Source organism: Eleutherodactylus coqui, chromosome 2, assembly GCF_035609145.1.
Source record: "Eleutherodactylus coqui strain aEleCoq1 chromosome 2, aEleCoq1.hap1, whole genome shotgun sequence".
In the NCBI taxonomy this organism is placed as follows: domain Eukaryota; kingdom Metazoa; phylum Chordata; class Amphibia; order Anura; family Eleutherodactylidae; genus Eleutherodactylus; species Eleutherodactylus coqui.
In genome coordinates, this window is record NC_089838.1 from 122,537,747 (window position 1) to 122,560,986 (window position 23,240).

Here is a 23,240-nt window from a genome sequence, read left to right on the forward strand (position 1 = left end):
CACTCCTTGTGCTGCTTAGGATGCCGCTGTGGGCACCTTTACAATATGGTATGCGATGAAACATATTTGTTCCTACATCTGAAATGCTAATACAATATGAGTCCATTGTAGTCTGCGTACGCCGTATTTTGGATTTTTACAACGCACATTTATAATTTGATTACATGCATATGCCCATATTAGAATATAGCTCATGTTTACCAGGATGGCTACATACAGCTGGTGTTACTTAGTAGTTTTATATGTTCAGTGATACTGTGAAAATATGATATCAGGTTAATAAAATGAACAAAACTTTTCCTTGGTCCTTGTCCATACAAATACTATGTAACTAATCATGTATTTTTAATAATTAATAATAACGTTAAACAGAAACCTATTGCTGTATGTGGCATGTTATGGGCAAAAAGAGCAAATACAACAAAGTAAGCGTTGTCTATGTCAAAGTAGGATTCACTCTAGAGACATTACTAGTAGTGAGTACATGAGTGATCTTCCAGGCCTTGCCTTTGCACAGGCTATCAATGGCAAGAGTAGTATAGTTCAGAACTGCACCCTATAGCCTCATGCCCACGGCTGGGTCGGATTCTGCCTGCAAAATATCGCAGCGGAATAAGACCCGGTGCCCTCCAGAGACCAATACTCACCTCTCCGGGTCTGCCGCGAGTGTCTCGCCTGGCGAGCCGCCGTGCATCTACAGTACAGGACATGACACTCTGGTGCTGGGATGTGACGCGGATTCCCGCGATACTTCCGCTGTGCCCACAGTGCGGAATATCATGGGACGGACGGCTTCCATTGACTGCAATGGTAGCCGTCTGTGCGATTTTCCGCACAGAATAGTACATGCTGCGATTCTCCCCCGCGAGCGGAAAATTGCGAATTCCGCAGTGATAATCTGTCCGTGCGCATTAGCCCTTACTCACATAAGCAAAAAAATTATATCCAAATGATTTAAAGAAACAGTGCCTGGAAATGGATTCCAAACCGTTTCCATAGAATATATATGCAGGACCTCCAGAGATGAGCGAGCACCAAAATGCTCGGGTGCTCGTTACTCGGGACGAACTTTTCGCGATGCTCGAGGGTTCGTTTCGAGTAACAAACCCCATTGAAGTCAATGGGCGACCCGAGCATTTTTGTATATCGCCGATGCTCGCTAAGGTTTCCTTGTGTGAAAATCTGGGCAATTCAAGAAAGTGATGGGAACGACACAGCAACAGATAGGGCAGGCGAGGGGCTACATGTTGGGCTGCATCTCAAGTTCCCAGGTCCCACTATTAAGCCACAATAGCGGCAAGAGTGGGCCCTCCCCCCGCACTGTCAGCATAAAGATCGTTCTCCTCTGCCATAGCTGTAACAGCTGTGGCAGAGAAGAACGATGTTTGCCCATTGAATTCAATGGAGCCAGCAATACAGCAGGTTCCACTGAAAGCAATGGGCTGCGGCCATCGCGGGATGAATTGTCGGGAAGGGCTTAAATATATAAGCCCTTCCCTGCAATTCATCCAGACATGTGTTACAATAAAAATATATACCGGCGTATAAGGCGACGGGGCGTATAAGACGACCCCCCAACTGTCACCTTATACGCCGGGAATACAGCGGAGCAAAGAATAAAAATCATTACTCACTTCACCGGGCGTTCTGCGGTGCTCCTGCAGGCTGTCGCTCCCTCCTGGTCCCCGGCAGAGCATTGCTTTCTCTACGAAGGGCTTTAAATCCCCGCCTCCAGAAACACACGTGCCTTCAGCCAATCACAGCCAATGACAATGATGTAATTGAATGGCTGTGATTGGCTGAAGGCACGTGTGTTTCTGGAGGCGGGGATTTCAACCACTGCGTCCAGAAAGCAATGCTCTGCCGGGGACCAGGAGGGAGCGACAGCCTGCAGGAGCACCGCAGAACGCCCGGTGAAGTGAGTAATGATTTTATTCTTTGCTCCACTGTATTCCCGGCGTATAAGGTGACAGTTGGGGGGTCGTCTTATACGCCCCGTCGCCTTATACGCCGGTATATATTTTTATTGTAACACATTTCTGGATGAATTGCAGGGAAGGGCTTATATATTTAAGCCCTTCCCGACAATTCATCCCGCGATCGCCGGCAGCCCATTGCTTTCAGTGGAACCTGCTGTATTGCCGGCTCCATTGAATTCAATGGGCAAACATCGTTCTTCTCTGCCACAGCTGTTACAGCTGTGGCAGAGAAGAATGATTTGTCTTCTATATGTTCTCAATGGGGGCGGCGCTGCTGCCGCCGGCCCCATTGAGCGCATATAGAGAAGAGAACAGAAATCGCAGATCGCACATAGGTGCGATCTGCGATTTCTATGGCCTAAGAAGGAACGTTGGGGTTCTTGAAGCCTAAAATCACTCCTAACACTCTCCCTATAGCAGCTCCGGCATCAGCAGCACTTTCCCTGATCTCTGTCAGAATGCATCTGTGGCGAGCCGCGGGAGGGGCCGATTTTATTACTCGGGTGACACCTAATCTCCCCAGCCACTCACTGCAGGGGGGTGGTATAGGGCTTGAACGTCGCAGGGGGAAGTTGTAATGCCTTCCCTGTCTTTCTATTGGCCAGAAAAGCGCGCAAATTTCTCAGGGAAGAAAATGAAAGTAACCCGAACATCGCGTGGTACTCGTCACGAGTAACGAGCATCTCGAACACCCTAATACTCGAACGAGTATCAAGCTCGGACGAGTATGCTCGCTCATCTCTAAGGACCTCATAAAAGGTCTGTGCATTATTATCATATGAGTCTTTAGGGTGCATTCACATGTGGTGTAAAAATCCACTGTAAACAAATCCACACTAAAATCCTTATGTTTTACTGGTGGGTTTTTTCATAGATTTGTATTCGGATTTGCAATACCGATGGTATGACAATGCTGCAGATTTCACTTATTGCAATGCATAGAGGGTAAACTATAGCAGTTCTGCTGCAAATTTACATCTAAACCCACATGAAAGACATACAAATTGTGATCCGAATTTCTTTGTGGTAGATCCTTATATCACATGTGAATCCACTCTGAGGCTTTATTCACACAAGCGTTTTACTGTGGCAATTTTGCGGCAATAAAATGCTGGCTAAAAATCGCGACCATCTGAAACATTGGATACCAATGCATTTGTTCAGATGGGCAATCTTTTGGTGAGTAAAATCGGCTGGCCAGAAAAGATAGACCACATGGTGTGCATTCCGGCCAGCCGCTTTTACGCTGACTGAAAAAGATAGGTCTGGACCTATTTTTTGCTGGAATATGTTGACCAGACCCATAGACTCCTGTTGGAGCCTATGAGAGATGCTGGAAAAGGAAAGTGTGATGGAGTTTAGCTGTGGCTCGGCTAAACACCCTCCCCCTCTCTGCCCCTTGCCAGCTGCTGGCAAAGGGAGGGGGCGGGACGGGGAGATTAGTACACTAGCTCTGCTAAGCTCTCGCCCCGTCCCACCCTCTTCCTTTTCCGGCAGCCGGCAGCCGGCAAGAGGCAGAGAGAAGGCGGGAGTTTAGCACACTAGTTTCCGCCCTGTCCCGCTCCCTCCCTTTGCCAGCAGCCAGCAAGGGGCAGAGACGGGGAGGGAAGGGGGAGGGAGTTTAGCAGAGCTAAACTCTCTCCCTCACTGCAATATACACTGCAGCCCGGCCGTCTGAATGGGCATCAAAACGCGACTTGTTCGCCGCTGCCGCTTGTTCATGCGATTCTCGGCTACAATGCGGGCAGCCGAAAATCACAGCGCCTGTGTGAAGAAGCCCTGAAGGTGCTTTTAAACAAAACAATTTTTGTTTAAAAAAACCATTCAAATGAGCGAAAGTGAACTATAATCATTCAGTCTAAACTAGAGCCAACAAGCGAACGATGAACAATAATTGTTAACTTTTTGTTCGCTCAGGCATAAAAATCATTGTTGGATCAGTTGTGAATCCAAACTTATCGTTTGGTTAAAACAGCAATCGTTCAGTCCTTCTCATTCCCTTTTACAGCAAAAGTTTGAACGATTCTGAATGATTCTCATTTGAACAAACCAACAAATGTATCTGCCTGTATAAACAGGCTGCACAAGAGCGAGCCAGCTAACAATGATGTCACTCGCGCTCCCTCTCATTCAAACGATAATTGACTCGTCTAAAAGGACCTTTATTTGCTGTTTTTACTTTTCTACTCCAAAGTCAATAGAGAAATCAGTCATCTTAAATGATGCTGTGATTATATGAACCGCAGCCTGCAGCTAACACCTTGCCATGTGCTCGAGGCTATATGGCCACAAAGAGCTCCTATGGCTTTGTAGTACATGTATTGCCCTGCGATTGCGGGGGCGATTCCACATATACAAGGTATTCTCCCCCAGAGCAGTGGAAAATACCTTCGCCATCTGATGCAGAAGTTGTATGGAGCTGTAATATTGCTCTTAAAAATGTGTATGATGTAAATAATTATACTTCTCACTTCTATATCACACTTGAAAAATGTAGTTCATAAAAACATGCATGCCAAAAATGCCACAAAAACGCCCAGTTTGAAACTCCTTCCACCACTGATTAATTCTCGCCATGTGGCTTTGGAATTCCCAAAATCTGAATTGTCTCCTAAGATTGATTTGAGGCAGCTGCACAATTTCCCTTTCTTCCCCTTAAGGATTTATGAAGTTTGGCTACTTTGTAGCATTCCCTTTGGCAGCCAAATCTTTTTTTTTTTTTAAACTGATTAGGCATACGAGAATCTAAGGCACATAAATAAGGAAAATAAAGGTTAAAAAAATGTTTACAAGCACACAAAAGAAATTAGCACTATAAGGCCTCATGTCCATTTGATTTGCGGAATCCACAAATCATGCTGCAACCAGGGATGCATGGACGTCCGCAAATTAATTAAAGCATGCAGATTTGATTAGCGGACCTGCTGGTCCAGAAAACAAATCGCAGCATGCTCCATTTCTGTGCAGATCCCGCACTGACGGCTTCCATTGAAGTCAATGGAAGCCGTCCGATCCGCGGCACCACCGCAGCTGACACTGCAGATGTGTGGGAAAGCAAGAGTTAAAAAAAGTGTACTGCACATGCGCCCCACAATCCGACCAACCCGCGGACATGAGGATTTTTTTAAACTCCTGTGGATGTGCCGCGGATGGGAAAAGCTTCCATTTAATTCAATGGAAACTATCCGTGCGGGATCTGAAGGCAGTGGTCTGCTGGCACCCCTGAATTGTTTTTCAGGGAAGAGCTTTACATATAAGCCCTTCCCTGAAAAACAAGAATTTTAGTGTGAAAAAAAAGAAAACTTACCTGTCCGCTGCTGCCATGTCCCCGTGGGGATGAAGAACACATCTACCACATGCGGCAGATGTTTCTTTCATCCCCACGAGGAAAAAGAATTCCCTGCTGCACCTGCCACATCTGTGACAGATGCAGCAAAGGAATTCTTCATCCCTGCGGGGAATAAAGAGTTCCCTACCACAACTGTTACAGATGACAGGTGTGGTAGAGGATCCAGCTGCCAGCATCCTGTAATTGTTTTTCAGGGAAGAGCTTTAAATATAACCCCTTCCCTGAAAAACAAGAAAAAATGGTGATTAAAATAAACAAAAAATACTCTCCTTTCTTCAGCTGCCGGGGCTCAGACGCGTCCAGACGGCTCTTCTCCCTGCACTGCTCTCAGTAGTATTCAGCAGGGATTTAAAATTCCCGCCTGCTGAATGGGATGCCTCTGATTGGCTTGGGTTTTTTTTACACTAAAATTCTTGTTTTTAGGAAAGAGCTTATATGTAAAGCTCTTTCCTGAAAAACAATTTAGGGGTGCCGGCAGACCATTGTCATGTGCACACACCATAGGGAATGCATTGGTTTAAATAGAAGGATGTTTTTGTGTGCGCGTATGCATGCACAAAAACACGCTGGTGTGAAGCCACCCTAAGGGTGAATTTAGATGCTTCACTAATGTGTATAGTTTAAAAATTTTCATGCAATTTCAATAGTTGATTACGATAATCTCAGCATACATAATAAATGAAGCAATACGAAATGTTCTTATTCACGCTTTTTATATGCTGATATTATTTCTAAAGCACATCACAGGTATATCTACCCTGGTGCAGGTATGAAGTCTATTTTCATATAATCCTAGTCAGAGGTGTAGCTAAAGTCTCATGGGCCTGGGTACAAAAGCTCAGCTTGGGACCCCCAGCTTCTCTGCATGGCCACTGGCCATAATCAGCCCCCCAAAATAAATACAGACATATTATATAAATACATAAGGATGGGAGTTGGCTCTCTGAGAGCTGAAGAGGGCTCCTGTAAAGGTTTTAAGGCTAGTTTCACTTTCCTGAACTCCTAACATCATGGCGGTATTATTGTATCTTGACGCCACCAGAAGTACAGGTAGAGCCAAGATACAAGGAGTTTGACAGGAGGATGACGCCCCCTGTTACTGATTGGCTGTCTGTCCTGCATTCTCCCCGTCCTTGCCCTCTCAGGTCCTGTAGCCACTGCCGGCCGGCGTGGAGGAAGGTGAGAGGCGGCGCTCAGGACTTATGAGCGGTGCTGGCCAGCGGATGAGGCCGCGAAGGAAGGGGAGATCGGTCGGTCTGCACTCTGCAGCACGAGGGAGCGGTGACCAGCTGCCCGGCAAAGTTCATAAAGCTGTGCTGTGGCCCGGAGAGGTGAGCGTCACTGTTCATTTGATGGCGCTGCTGTGGCTCGCGGCACTGAGCGGCAGCATTCGTCACTTCAGACGCACGGATCAGTGAGTGCTGCAGAGCTGTAAAGACTAAACAGGGGCACTAGGGACAAGGACAGCGTGGCTGCTGGGACGCCTGCTACAGTCAGTGCAGGAAAAAAAGCAGGACCTGTGAGCCCGAGAAAGGGGACAATGGCTTGCAGCCAATCAGGAATAGGGGGCGTCAACACCCTGTCAAAACCTTGTATCTTGTCTCCACCAGTACTTCCGGTGGTGTCAAGATACAATAATACCCATCATGGCACTCAGGATGTGAGCGACAATGCCAGGAGAACGAATGGTGATGCCGCAGCCTCTTATTGGCTGCAGTGGTCCCCTGATTTCCTGAGACATAATATGTCACAGCAATCACTGGGACCACAACGGTGCCGCAGCCCTCGATCCTAGCAGCCACAGAGGGTAAGTATAGTTAATTTTATTATTTTAATACCTGGGTTCCTATTAAAGCGGGGTTGTTCAGTAAATGGGCAACCCCCTTAATTAGAATTTCTTCGGGATGCCACTGGCAAGATATCAAATTCCTGTGCATAACAACCATTTTACTTTACTCGCTGTAAACAGACTGTACTTTATTATATCAGTACTTCATATCAGTAGCAACATAGTTTTTAACTACACACACAAACAACAAACAGTTACATGAAAGAGACTCGTGTGAAGCCAGGGAATTCTGCTAGTTCTAAATAAAATGTAAATTGCTAGTTTGGTTAAATTGTGTTAAAAACATCTGAAATGGTTTCTAAATAGGATTCACTCAAGTGGGATTCTATTTATTTCTAGAACAATTGAATGTAATGTGAAACACCAGGCAAATTATCATAATTAGTAAATCGGGGGTGATAGAGTCATGTAGCATACCCAACTCATTAGTTTTCTCACTCTGGTACATCAAATGCAAGTTCCCAAGATGTTCTGTACGCTGTAGGTCATATCAGGTCATTCCTACTGCTTTCTGGTTGAAATGCATGAAGAAACAGGTAAAAAGAAACAGAAAGCTCTCAGTATTAACAGTATTATGTTCGCTGTGCATACAGGGAGAGGGCAGAGCAGAAGGCCATGAGGTTAAGTTTCAGCTAAAAGCAGCAAAGCACTGAATAGTATTAGAAAAGAGGGCATTGTTTTGGCAAAATTTGTACAGCCCATTTACAGCAACCATTTCGCTATTTATGTGATGTTAAAGGGAGTCTGTCAGCTGGAACACACTGCCCAAACCTCAGGCATGATGTTATAGAGCAGGAGAAGCTGAGCGAATTGATATATAGTTTTATGGAGAAAGATTCAGTATAGCTTGTATTTTACATATTTAAACCTCTGCACAGCCTGAGATGAACAGTCCAATGGGCGGAGCTATCAGTGATTGACAGCTATCTGTGTATGACTGTGCATATAGAAAAAGCTGTCAGTTAGTGATAGGACCGCCCACTGGACATCTAAGCTCAGAATGAGCAGAGATTTAACCCCTTAGGGCGCCCACCCACTGGCGATTTGCGTTTCTCTGCGTTTTGCGTTTTTTCTCAAGAGCAATTAGAATTGAATGTACTCCCACCCACTGGCGTTTTGCGTTGCGTTGCGTGGCGTTTTTTAACATAGGAACTGTCAGTTGCATATGTGTCCTTATTTTTCTCCTAATGCACCCATGAAAGTCAATGGAAATTAATGGAAACGCCGCGAAAACGCCGCGAAAGCGCGGCAAAAAACACGAGAAAAACGCGGGAAAAACGCCGCGAAAACGCGGCGTTTTTCACGCACGGAAATCGCAAACGCCAGTGGGTGGGCGCCCTTAAGTGTAAAGCACAGTAAATTTACAGCGCGTGGTCCTGGGCTTTAACCCCTTAACGACCAATGACGTACCTGGTACGTCATGGAGCGTCGGGGTATGTATGAAGAGAGGTTGCGTGGCAACCTCTCTTCATAGAGCGCGGGCATCAGCTGTTTATAACAGCTGACATCCGCGGGCAATAGCCGCGAGCGGCCGATCGCGGCTATTAACCATTTAAATGCCGCTGTCAATTCTGACAGCGGCATTTAAATCCCCCAAACGATGTTCGGGGGTCCCGCACGGCCCCCCCGCGGTGAGATCGGGAGAGCCGTGCATGTGTCATGGCAGCCGGGGGCCTAATGAAAGGCCCCAGGGCTGCCTTAGCAGACTGCCTATCAAGCCGTCCCCGTGGGGTGGCTTCATAGGCTGCCTGTCAAAAAGCAGTATGACGTAATGCTATAGCATTACGTCATACTGCAGGAGCGATCAAAGCATCGCATCTTAAAGTCCCCCAGGGGGACTTCAAAGTAAAGTAAAAAAAAGAATCAATAAAGTTTTTTTTTATTGAAAAAAAAAAAAAAGTTGTAAAAGTTTAAATCACCCCCCTTTTGCCATATCTATTATTAAAAAATCTAAATAATAAATTAAAAATATGTATTTGGTATCACCGCGTCCGTAAAAGTCCGAACTATCAAAGTACCACATAATTTTTCCCGCACGGTGAACGTCGTCCGAAAAAAAAAATGAAGAACGCCAGAAATGCATTTTTTTAGTTACCCTGTCTCCCAGAAAAAACGCAATAAAAAGCGATCAAAAAGTCGTATGTATTCCAAAATGGTACTATCAGAAACTACAGGACATCCCGCAAAAAATGCAACCTTGCTCAACTACGTTGACGGAAAAATAAAAAAGTTATTGCGCGCACAAAATGACCGCAGAAAATAATTGAAAAAAATTTTATGTCTTTAAAAAAAAAAAAGAGGAGTATAGTAAAAAAAACCTATACAAGTTTGGCATCGTAGTAATCGTACCGACCCATAGAATATAGTTATCATGTCCTTTTTGTTGCCATTTGTGCGCCGTAGAAGCAAGACGCACTAAAAGATGGCAAAATGTCGTTTTTTTTTCATTTTACTCCACTTAGAATTTTTTAAAAGTTTTTCAGTACATTATATGGTACTTTAAATAGCACCATTGAAAAATACAACTCGTCCCGCAAAAAACAAGCCCTCATACAGCGACGTGGATGGATAAATAAAGGAGTTATGATTTTTTTAAAGGGGGGAGGAAAAAACGAAAATGGAAAAAGAAAAATGGCCGCGTCATTAAGGGGTTAATGCCGACTGATAGCAAAAATGCACCATGGGATTAAAACTCCTGCAATCAAGTAAGAGACGTCAAGGTTCTCAGCTGTTAGTCATAGCCAAGGACCCGGAGGAGAAGGCAGAAGTGGTTGTTAACCGCTGCTGCCTTCTTCTTTCCAGGCTACATAGCGCTCAATGAGCACTATGCAGTGCAGTGAGAAAGTGGAAGTGTTCTCTATTCACCCTGACAATCATGTGACCGCTGCGTGCTCCCTAGCATGTCAGAGCTGAAGGGTCTAAGCAGACCCAGATCAGCTCTGTTAGTGAATACTGTCACTACAGTGATACGTTTTCCCCTGTAACTGGGGTTCCTATGGATGCCACAACTACAGTGGAAAAGTGTGAAATAAAAAAACACAAACAATTTGAATGACCCCCAGAGATCTTATATGAAATTATGGGTGACATAGATATTAAAAAAATAGTTACAAAAATAAGTAAAAGACAATGACAGAATAAAATAAAAATATATTTAAAAAAGAGAATGACCCACTGCCGACACTAACTAAGGACTTATTTACACAAGCGTATATCAGCCGGCGTTTTCATGGCCGGACAATATACGCTTCCATCTAAGCAGTCCCTCCCTTGCCTCCCCATCACCATTTCTTTGCCTTTCTCCTCCACTCCTGTGTTTGCATTGGGAGTGGGCGGGATGGGGTGGAGCTAAGCTCGGCTCTGTCCCGCCCACTCTCATTGCTAGCTATTGACAAGGGGTGGGTAGGGGGTGGTGGGAGCTTAGCTCCACCCCTGTCCTGCCCACTCCCATTACAAACCACTCGTAGGGGAGGAGAGAAGCAGGGAGCCGGTGAGGGGGAGGGAAGGGGGGAACTGCTTAGATGGAAGCATATATCATCCAGCCATGAAAACGCTGGCTGATATATGCTCATGTAAATAAGCCCTAAAACTGTTTCCATATTCGCCCTGTAATCTAAAACTATATAAATTATATAATAAAATGTCCAAAACAAAATGAGGAACCCATCCCTGTATTTTATTTTAGCATAAATATACTCATTTTAAAAATAAACTATACATTTAAAAAAAATCTGTTTTTGGCTTTTTATCTCTAATAAAACTAAAAAATGGGGGGGGGGGAGTCAGTGAAAATCGATATAAAAGTAGCCCTATATATCATGGGGGAAAAAAATACAACCAAAATTATTTTGGTAGGTGAAGGAAAAAAAATAAGGCAGTAAAACGACCATATGAATAAAATGCCTAAAAAGTGTCTGGTCCTTTAAGACCAAAACAGCCTGGTCCTGAATGGGGTTAAATGTATAAAATGCAAGTTATATTGAATCTTTTCCATCAAAACAATATATCAATCTGCTCAGCTCTTTTCACTCTATAACTTGCTGCCTGTATCAGAAACTACTGATGCCATTCACTTTCATGTTCTCTACTTGTAATGAGTGAAGGGTACCAAGTATTGCTTATATCTAGAGAATGATATCTGTTATGACTTCAGAAGGGTTGGGGATTCAGGGATTATTCTGGCTGCCAGATAAGAGTCAGGAAGGGATTTTTTTCCCTTTAAATTGGGAAAATTGGCTTCTACCTTTTGTTGCCTTCCTCTGGATCAACATTGTGGAGGGATTAATAAGCTGAACGGAATGGACATATGTCTTTTTTCGACCATACATACTATGATACAGTTGGTGTACCAGCCACCTTGTGGTGCAGGGAACAGCAGTCGGCCCTATTAATTTGAATGGTGTTGTGCTGCCCCTATAATGCATGTTGCTGGGGTGCCACTGTGAAATGAAATACTATGAGAGAGGCATGGCACTACCTCGACAAAGTATGTCCTTCAGGATCAGTAGGGTTTCCAGAGGTTGGATCCCCACTGATCATAAAGTGATAGGACTAGAGATATCATCGCTTTACAAGATGGGAAAACTTCTTTAAGTATTATTTACATACAATTGAAAAAAACCCTTTCCAGATGTAAAGGATGTGATTAACAAAACTGCCAAACCTAAGGAAGAACTGTACAAGAGTACATAGAGAAATATTTACAGAAGGGAAAAATACTTGTATTGGCACATGCCTTCACTGTTGCCTGGTAAACAGACAGCTTTGGAGAGCTTCAGAGCAACAGTGCTGGAGTGTCAAAGGCATAAGCAGGCAAGTAATGTTTATCTTAGGCCACTTTCACATAGGCTACAAATCGCATGTATGTGAAGCCCATGCTTTCTAATGGGTTCCTTTACATTAGAGCCTCCAGGAAGCGTTGGCTCTGATTGGTTTTCGAGCGCCGTGGCTCAGCCAATTACTGTAGCGCTCGATGAACTAATCACAGCCTTCACATTGAATGGCATTAAAGGGGTTGTCCCGCGGCAGCAAGTGGGTCTATACACTTCTGTATGGCCATATTAATGCACTTTGTAATATACATTGTGCATTAATTATGAGCCATACAGAAGTTATCAAAAGTTTTATACTTACCTGCTCCGTTGCTGGCGTCCTCGTCTCCATGGTGCCGACTAATTTTCGGCTTCCGATGGCCAAATTAGCCGCGCTTGCGCAGTCCGGGTCTTCTGCTGTCTTCAATGGGGCCGCTCGTGCAGAATGCCGGCTCCGTGTAGCTCCGCCCCGTCACGTGCCGATTCCAGCCAATCAGGAGGCTGGAATCGGCAATGGACCGCACAGAAGAGCTGCGGTCCACGGAGGGAGCAGACCCCGGCGGCCATCTTCAGCAGGTGAGTATGAAGACGCCGGACCGCCGGGATTCAGGTAAGCACTCTCCGGTTTGTTTTTTTAACCCCTGCATCGGGGTTGTCTCGCGCCGAACGGGGGGGGGGGTTAAAAAAAAAAACAACCCGTTTTGGCGCGGGACAACCCCTTTAAGAACCAATCAGAGCCAGTGCTTCCTTGAGGCGGGATTTTTGAGCCCCCTGACCAGGAAGCTGTGGCTGAAGACTACAAACAAGTGTGTGTGTTTTTTTTTTTAAATGTAGCCAGGGCTTATTTCTGGGGTAGGGCTTATATTCCAAGCCCCCCATTACCGAATATCCGAGTAAAAGAGTGCTACAAAGTCGCATGACTTTGTAGCGCCACAAAATCTCTATATCGCCACAAGAAAACGTAGCGATATTGCACAGAACACAGCTGCGATTTTCCCGCAGTGATAGTGCTGTCGTCCGTGTGAAAGAGGCCTTATTTTATTATCACCTTTTTGCTCCTTTGGGCAATATTTTGCCTGACTAGGAAAATCCCTTTAACTGAAGACAGAAACTTATCAAACTTGAGCTCCAAAACTGTGTGTTACATTTGCTTCTGATTTCGTAACCAAATGCCCAATTAGACTTTCACCAAAATATACTTTCAGTGTTTATTATTATAGCTCAGGCCTTGCATGGCATCACTTGTGGATTACGTCTTGCTGTAGAGCCTGTTTTTCTATGACTGCTATATTGTGTAATGAAGATTAATTTTATGAAATGAAGAGCTGGCTTTCTGTTTATCTTATCATATTGGGTAGAAATGGTGAGGAGAGTCCATAAGTGATGGGCAAGAAAACAAGTATCTGCCAACTCACTGGTTGATCTGTGCGAAGAGGAAGAGATCCAGATATTTCCTCCCTACGTATATTGCTCATTTGGGTATTACAGCTTGATAAATTATGTGTGAAAGGATTGGTTTTGTTGGATTGTTTCATGGTTTTCCTAAAGAGCAATTATACTTCCAAGACAAATACACACTGAATAATCTGGACCATTAGCAGATGCAATGTAGTATTGCCACATTGATGCCACAAGCAAAGCTCAAGGGTGGGGTGAAGTGAAGGAAGAACATGCTTCTGGGTTTTCTTGACATTTTGTTGCCCAGACCGGTTGTTACTTCTCTCCACTCAGACAGAAGGGCCATAAACCTCACCGAACATGGAAGACTTGTCTAAGCTACAAACTGGTGCCTTGGTACAAACCATAGCAGATCTCAATCTTAGATAAATGACAAACTATATTGGCAACATTGAAGAAGAAATGTTTCCAGTATGGCGTTATCTACAATCACAGTATTGTTAATATCCTTTCTAAATGTATGTTGCAAAGTGTTAACAGTGGAATAACATGAAGGCTCCCCATACATGTTGTAGCTGTGTGCACTCTATATTTACATGAATAAAACATGACTTTGACTTTACATCTGTGCTCAGGGGTTCAGTATTCCCGCTCCATTCAGGAACAAGGAAAGGGGAATTCCTGGCCGATCGTCCCATGTTATGACAGAACCGAAAAGCGCAGAACGAACCCCATTGAGTATAATAGGGTGTGTTTGGTTTCCGCTGAGTTGCCCAGCATCTTCCCAGAAGAAAAAGCGCTGCATGCTGCGATATTTTTTCCAGTATTGTGCCGGATCTAAACCGAAACCTCCGACCAGAGGTTCCAGATTAGATGTCACCCTGGCTTTAAAAATCTAGAATAATTTATTTTTAAAAATCACAATATACCGTATATACTTGAGTATTAGCTGACCCAAGTATAAGCTGAGACAATAAGTTTCCCAACAAAAAACTGGGAAAACTTATTGACTTGAGTATAAGCCGAGCTATACTCGAGTATATACTAGGCTTAAAAAAAACCCTCCATACTCAGCTTCCAGCCGGCGTCTGTGTCTGTGCAACAAGCTGCCTGAATTCTCCCCACTGTCATCCCCCGTTGTCCTCTCTGCTTGGCTCTGTCAGTGCTGTGTAAGTAAGCGCTGTAATTGGATAACAACAGAGAGAATTATAAAGCAGCTTGAGTGACTGTGAATGATCGAACACCAGTTGTGATTGGCTGATGCTCGATCCAATCACAGCTCTTACTTACACAGCGCTGACGGCGGGGTATGACAGAGCCGAGCAAAGAGCACGGCGGGGGATGACAGCGGAGAGAATTCAAGCAGCCTGCCGCACCGCCGCCGGAGACAGACGCCGGCTGGGAGGTGAGTATGGAGGTTTTTTTTAAAGCCTTCCCTGACTCGAGTATAAGCCGAGGGGGGCTTTTTCAGCACAAAAAAATGTTCTGAAAAACTAGGCTTATACTCAATTATATACAGTATAATATTTTATCATACAAGCGTTCGCTCGCTGCAGGAATAATAGCCAGTTCTGCATTTACCTTGCTTGTTCTCATATTTCAGCTCTCTTCAGCATCCATCTAAAATATCTTGTGTATTCATACTACCTAGCTAATACATCATGGTTATTACACATCATCTCCTGCCTTGCCTGTCATAACATTTCCTACTCGCAATAAAACGGATACATTATTAGCCTATACTAAGTTATAATAAATGCCTCATCTCCATACCTAATAAAAAATAAGGACTTCTGCATACAAATGTGTTTGCTCATATTTTTGCATGCATGAAAAAATATACACATACAATGCGCAAAGAATAGAACCCATTGATGTTAATGGGCTCGTCCTCATGAATGTTTTGCACGCACATTTCGTGCACGTGCAAAAAAGAATAGGACCTGCTCTATCTTTCTGCCTATTGTGCAGCAAAGACCCTATAGAAGTCTATGGGAGCTGTGCAAATGCGTGCTCAATGTGCATGTAACTGCACAATATGCTGAGCAATTACGTGAAAAACCGAACACATCTGGGCCTCATTTGGCTAAATAGCCTTTTAAATCAGGACGGGGGGTGTGTGAACAGACCGTACATGCACAAATAGTACAGTACTATGCGCCGATACACGCACAAATCTACCTCGTTCACGGCACAAATGCATGTGCGCATATGGTCATCTGAATAGGCTATAAGGAGATGGCTGATCTATTTTGTCTTCTAGAATTTTTTTTCAAATTCACATATAAAAGTATTTCTCTGGATCAAAGGTCTTTAACCCTTTGCAATCCAATTTTGGATTCAGGGTTTCCTAGGGGGCTTTCTCTTTCTGTCATTATACAATGGCACCATCTGCTGGCTAGAGCCAGTACCGCAGTATGGGACAAGCTGGAGAGGCCCCCCGACAACAGAGCGGCCAGTAATATGCAGTAAGAAAACCCTGCCGGACGTCTTTCAACCTCAGAGCTGTACAGCCTTCAGTCAGAATGTCTTTAGACATCAGACAGTGGATTGGAAAGGGTTAATGGTCTCTTACTATATTTCTATTGTCATGACCCTTTTTAAAGAGCCTTTCTTTCTTGCACAGCAATGCTGCCTGTTTTTTCAAAACTATAGGAATTTGGAGATTATCAATGCAGAGGTAGGCAAATTTGTTAATGAGGAATCTAGAAAGCTGGGTGACAACATATTAAGCGCTGGTATTGAAGACTATATTTGTGATTATACTCCCCCTCCCACCACCATATAAGAAATAGTTTGCTCAGAATTAACACTTTTACGGACTTAAACAGCAGCTACAAAACCTGAGATTTTTTTCCTCTTAATTTAAAGGGAGTTACTTACTTTCTCTTTGAGCCCGTTGAATGAAATGTTGTTCTTTTATTTTGCATTGTATTTCGAGATCCTGTATATATTATACTTTAGTGTTGTAATATTTAATCTATACAATGTTAACTCTTATTTGTTACAGCTCCAGGAAAGGTTGTGAATCTGAGCGTTGAAGCCCTTAATGCATCAGCAGTGAATCTTACGTGGTTTTTACCTCGTCAGCCCCATGGAAAAATTACTAGCTTCAAAATAAGTGTTAAACATGCAAGAACCGGAGTGATAGTTAAGGATACCACTGTAAAAGTAGAAGACATTCTGAATGGAGCGCTGCCAGAATGCACCGTAAGTTCTGCTTCCTACATGAAACACAACATTCTAAAGCTCTAAGGCCCAAGGTCCACGGGTGGGTTTGATCTGCAGAATCAGCGCAGGGCACCCGCATGGGAGATCCGCAAATCAAGATGTCCATAGGGAAGCATGGGTGTTGGCTAATTAATTACAGCATGTGGATATGTTTTGCGGACCTTTCCGTCCGGAAAACAAATTGCAGCATGCTCTATTTTTGTGCAGTTGCCACATGGAAGGCTTCCATTGCAGTCAATGTAAGCTGTCCGATCCCCGGCACATGCGCAGCTGACACTGTGGATGTGCCATGGAACCTGTGGGAAAGCAGGAGATTAAAAAAAAATCTGTGCTGCGCATGTTCGAAGGGCGAGCCGTGAGAACCATGCGCAGTACAGCGAACCTGGAAATATTGTGGTCCACGAAGACGTTGCAGCCTGCAACATACAGGTACGCAGGGCTCACCGGCTGCGGGCATGAGGCTTAACTTAAGGAGTGTTTCAATCTTGGTTCCTCATAGCCAACGTGGGAAACCGCCTACGTAAAGAGCCAAGCGCTTAGGGCAGTACTGTTTTCATAGCTTTCATTGAAGTGAAGGGGAGCACTAAGTAGCACTAAGCTACTTCTGTAACTCTCCAAAAACGGTGGTAGTCTCCCAGTTACGAACACAGTATAGCATGCTGTGCAAGTCTGTTTTTGTAGCTCCCATTCACGTCAATGAGAGCTATGGAAACAGTGCTGCACTTAGCGTTCAGCTCTTTTAGATAGGTGGTCGGGTTTTTCCATCTCGGCCAAATCACAAAGACCAAATCACAAAGACTATAAGTATACAGTCAGGAGGCTGAACTATCATTTATTATAACTGTGTAACGGGAGCCTTTAATCATAAGTAGTAACTGTTCTAAAAGTTTGTGTCCCCCTCCCTCTAAAGAGTTTGTGTGGTAGGGTCCATTACACACGCGAGACCAAATGAAAAACTGACTAATTTGAAAACACATAAACCCAAATAAATCTCAGGTAGTCAGAACTGAGATCACATGACTCACCTAAGGAGGACTCCGGGAGTTTCAGATAGAAAGGAATAACTAAACTAACCAAAGTAATTTTATCCAACTTATATATACTTGGGAGTGCGGGGGTGGGGTGAGGGTAGTTATATTTTCCAATTTTCGATTGTCACTTTTTCATCCCTGCCTTCCAGGAGCTATAGCTTTTTTATTTTTCTGTTGACATGTCCATAAGAGGTCTTGTTTTTCGAGTGACAAGTTGTATTTTTTTAATTGAGTCATTTAATCTACCATAAAATGTGCTGAAAAACTTTTTACAAGTTTTAGTCAGGTGACATTGATTTTGTTTTAAGGTTGTTCTTGGTGCATTAAAAATTATTTGCTAATTTTATTCAGTGACTCAGTACTGATTTACTACTTTATTATTTTACATTTCTTCTAAACAAAATTGCTTTTCTCACCATATTCTGAACTCCATTTCTTATATGTTTATAAAGAAACAGGGACAGCAAAATAGACTAGAGCATTGGGGCTATAAGCTTACTACACCCCTGTGTATTTACAATGGGCCTGGGCTGGTGGCAGGAAAGGCTAAGCACACTGACTGGCTGAACTAGAGAGAGCTGGAAATGCAAATATTCCCATAACTCTTTCTTGTGTCCCCCTCTACATAGTATGTCAGGCTCACAAGCCCCCTGCTTGTTTGCACAACACATGCCATGTATTGGCACATGCACAGTGCAAACGTAAAAAAAATAACATTAAATCATATGCAGGATTTTTTTCTGCCAAACATTGTGGATGGCAAAGAAAAAAAAAACGATGTTTTTTGCAGACTCTCCGTAAGTCTATGGACAGTAGGCAAGCTTGCCTCTCATCTCTCCCCCATACTGTAAAATTTGATTCTCATCCCTCCTCCAGACATAAATATGAACTTCCCATCGCCCTTCATGCAGTAAAGTTAACCCTCTTACCTCCTTCAAACACAAAGATGACCTTTTCATCATTCCCTCTCATAGTAAATATGACCGTTTTTGAACCCTCTCTCATACAGTAAATAAGAACCTCTCACATTTCTTCACACAGTAAAGATAACCCCTTTCCAACTCAGTAATAGGTCCTCTTACCCTATACAACACCGTAAAGAGGACCCTTTCATCCTTTCCTCATGGAGTTCACTATGTCATTTTAGCCCAACCAACCAAAGTCATTTAGCGCTCCATTCATTTGTTCTTCAACATTAAGAAATTGCACCACCTTGAGTATACTGTAACCACAAAGACTGTATACCTTGTTTGGCTGTTCTAACCATTAAGCATATGGTGCCTCTCAAAGTGACAATAACCAAAACACTCGCTCAGTTGTGTTCAGTACAGTTGAAATGGTTGAATTTTACTTGGTCTGTGATTGTCTTCTTTATTAAAGGATAAATCCATATTACAATCTTATTCCATACAGTATCTTCCTAGGGCTATAAGATCTTCATGTGACCAGACCTGAAAAGCTTCCCTCTAATACTTAATAAACATCACACATTTGGGAGGGACTGATGAAGACTGTCTAAAAGAAAAACTATCTTTGTTGCCTACTGCGACCAATCATAGTGCTCTTTTCATTTTAGAAGAGCAGTATAAGAAATGAGAGCTGCTCTGTGATTGGCTGCTGTGTGCAATAAAGAAAGTTTTTCTCTTCGACAGTTTCATAAATCTTCCGCGCAGTTCCCCCTTGCCTGCCAGAGCACTCAGAGGTATACTATTACAAGCACAAATGACTACAGCTGTATCAGCACTGGTCTGTGGAGGACTTCTTTCTCTTCTCTTCAGATTGTAGGTAAATTGTATTGTTTTTTCCACCTCCTTTCTGGTTTTCTTCTCATCACTTCTCTGCCTGCTATGTGATCTGGATGTCCTGTCTAGTCTGGGCAAGATGTGGCTGGGAACTCCTATAGCTCCAATTTTAATGCAGCCCTGCTTACCTCCCTTGTCCTCTCTTTCAGCACCAAAATTCCATTCCGTGCTCTGTTCATTTAATGTATTGACACACACCTAATGCAAACTTAAAAAAACATAGACATGGATTTTTTGCTTTTGCCGGACACTACGGACAGTAATAACATAGTAACATAGTTCGTAAGGCCGAATGAAGACAATGTCCATCTAGTCCAGCCTGTTTATCCTCCTGTTTTGTTGATCCAGGGAAAACAAAAAACCCCAAGAGCAGAAGCCAAATAGCCCTTTTGGGGAAAAAATTCCTTCCCGACTCCCTAATGGCAATCAGACTAATCCCTGGATCAACCCCTAATAGTTCATACCTGCCTGTATACCCGGATTAACAATTAACCTAAGATTTATAACCTATAATATCCTTCCTCTCCAGAAAGACATCAAGTCCCCTTTTAAACTCCTCTATGGATTTTGCCATCACCACATCCTCAGGCAGAGAGTTCCCCAGTCTAACTGCTCTTACAGTAAAGAACCCCTTTCTGTGTTGGTGATGAAACCTGCTTTTCTCTAAACGTAGCGGGTAATAGAAAACACTGGATTTTTGCAGACGGTCAACAAATTTAGAGATGTTGGCAACCTTTGTATTTAGTGTTTGTTGATTTGGGCATCTCATAGAGCATTTAGACCCATATCGTTGTTGGTGCCCATCCTTTTGTTTTCCTTGCTTATTAGAGAATACTCTGTGTGTAAAGCAGTCTGGTACATATATCGTTTATTGTTTACTCTATTTACGTGGGTCGGTTATCATATGAATACTAAATATATTTGTATATTTATTTATTTATTTTGCTTTATAGGAAAAAAGTGAATCCTTTTTATGGAGTACAGCTAGCCCTTCATCAACTCGTGGGCAGTCCACAACCACTCCTTCACTTACACTGCAGACCATAGCCTCTCGGACATTTAATGCCATCTGGAACGAACCGATTACATATATAGTAGGACAGCTTAGACCGTACACAACATACTTATTTGAGGTTTCGGCTGTTACCAGTGAACCAGGCTACATTGACAGTACAATTGTGAGGACACCGGAGTCAGGTGAGTAAATATTTTCATTTTATGATTCACATTGAAATTTCAGCCATTGAACATTTAGCAAAACCAGACAAAGTTGATGAGTTTGTAATGTACAAGCTATCTTTTTAACTGCTGCTTGGTCTGGGGTTGTCATAGCAGTATCAGCAGATGTTTGTGCATGGGCATGAAATCAAATATGAGAGTAGAGGTCTCATGACGGGATGTCCTAAAGAACAGTTAATCTGCTAATGATGCCATGGCAACCCAGAACATATAGTAATATAAAGAATATGTGTGAAGAATTTTGCTAACCTTCCTTAAATAGGTTGTACCAGAATTAACTTTCCATAGAATAGGTAATAAAAGTCTGAACAATGGGGGTTTCACTGCTGAGACCCCTACAGATCTTGAGAACGGGGTACCAGTGTTCACTCCTCCCATCACTCCAGGGATGCTTCTCCAACCCTCAGTGACGTCACACTGAATGAAGTGATGGCCACACATGTGCTGCCACTGGTCCATTAATTTCAGTGGGGCTAACGGAAAAAGTTGAGTGTTTGTACTCGGCTATTTTCACTAATCCCATTAAAAACAAATGTAGCGGTACTGTGACTATGTGGCCAAAGCTCTATTAACCCCTTGAGTGGCGGGTTCCCTACCACCCTGTCGTGCCCACCAGGGCAGGTTTTTTAAAATGGTCTAATCATTGCATTTCAACTAATTTTGCAGTTGCGTCTCAAGAGCCATAACTTTTTCATTTTTCCATTGACATGGCCATATAAGGGCTTGTTTTTTGCGGGACAAGTTGTGATTTTTTAAACAGGGGGGAGGAAAAAAAGAAATGGGGAAAAAAGAAATAAAGGGGCCATGTCATTAAGGGGTTAAATAATGTATTAACTTCCTTCTCTGGGTCATTACGATGCATGGATACCACATGTGTGATTGTATTTTTGATTTTTTACAAAGTAAAGGGAGACAAGTGTTTTTATAATTTTTTTTATAATTTTTAACTTTTTTTTTTTTAATTTTAATTTTTTTTTTTTTTTGTCCCTTTAGGGGACTTCCACAGGGACCCATCAGGACCCCTGATCACATTCTGGGGGTCCGATGGTGACAGCCCTTTACATGCTGCAGTGACAGCCCTTTACATGCTGCAGTCACATAGACTGCAGCATGTAAAGGGTTAACACAGCAGAGATCGGAGGTTTTCTCTGATCTCTGCTGTAAGAGCTGGTACCTAGCTGTCCTCTCACAGCCAAGCACCAAGCTCTCCCTGCCACAGAGACCATCGGCACAAGCCGATGGTCTCTATGGCAACCTGTAAACAAAGCAGGGAGATTGCCGGCAGATCGGCAATATCTTCTGCTGGTTTTTCAAAGCCCTTGCTTTGTTCTCTGTGGGTCTGTGCAGGCAGAGCACACTGTCACAGTGTCACATTGTGCTCTGCAGCTCCCATAGTGATACATAGCCCGGAAATCTTCCGGGCTTTATCGCTATGGGCAGTGGAGCTCCTCCCGGAAAATTTCCGGGCGTGCCACTCAAGGGGTTAAATCTCCTCCTTATTTTGAGGGGTCCCCGCGGGGATGAAGGAAACTCCTGCCACAGCTGTGACAGCTGTGGCAGAAGTCCCCGGCATTCTCCCTATGTTTTCAATGGAGCTAGCGCTGCTGCCGCTGGCCCCATTGAAAGCACTAGCAATATGCCGGCGTGATGCCGGGTTTTTTCTCGCACTGCGCTGCAAGACTTTACCTTGAGGGCGCCCACCCACTGGCGTTTTTTTTTTCTTTGCGTTTTGCGTTTTTTCTCAAGAGCAATTAGTTTTGAATGTGTTCCTGTCCACTGGCGTTTTTTTTTTCGGTCCGTTGCGTTTTTTAACATAGGAACTGTCAGTTGCATATGTGTCCTTATTTTTCTCGTAATGCACCCATGAATGTCAATGGAAATGGCGCGAAAAAGCCGCAAAAATGCCGCAAAAAACGCCGCGAAAAACGCGCTAAAAACGCGCCGAAAACGCTGCGTTTTTCACGCACGGAAATCGCAAACGCCAGTGGGTGGGCGCCCTAACTCTCGCAGCGCAGTGGAGAAAAAAACGCCAGTGGGTGAGAGCCCTAAAGGCACAATGCAGAAGCTTTTTTGGCTTTAGAAGAACAAATCACTCAAGGTCAAAGCATGCATGAGGCTGTATCGACACGGCCGATATTCTCGGGCGAGATGCACAAAACTCGTACGTATATAGATCCCATTGTGTGCAACGGGTCTATTTACATGGGTGATTTTTCTCTCGCAGTGATGCTGTGAGATGGAAAACTCGCTGCATGTTCTATTTTTGTGAGTCTCTAGAATAGAACATGCAGATGTGCGGTGTCCTGTACAGAATACGGATGCGGTGTCCGTGTTCTGTGCGATGCGAGTTGCGCCTGAGAATCTCGAGCGCAGAGCTATTGCCCGTGTAAATATGGTCTAAGTGCCAGAATTGAAGGAGCTTCTGTTGTTTTCTTAGGATGTCTGAGATTGTACAGTGAGCAAGTACTTCATCACTTTTATCCTGCCAGGTCCAGTGTTATCAGTTTCATTTCTGAGTACTATGAGCTGAAGGAATGCAGTGCGCTTCTTC

The 23,240-nt window shown here is 43.7% G+C and overlaps 1 protein-coding gene across 1 annotated transcript in view; it reads left to right on the top strand.

Annotated features, from left to right (window-relative positions):
- PTPRQ (protein tyrosine phosphatase receptor type Q) overlaps positions 1 to 23,240 on the top strand; it is a 377,099-nt gene that overhangs the window by 115,532 nt on the left and 238,327 nt on the right. Inside the window, exons 22-23 of the mRNA XM_066589856.1 lie at positions 16,397 to 16,596; positions 20,404 to 20,647. Coding sequence (XP_066445953.1) covers positions 16,397 to 16,596; positions 20,404 to 20,647 — 444 coding nt within the window. The remainder of the gene's footprint in view (positions 1 to 16,396; positions 16,597 to 20,403; positions 20,648 to 23,240) is intronic.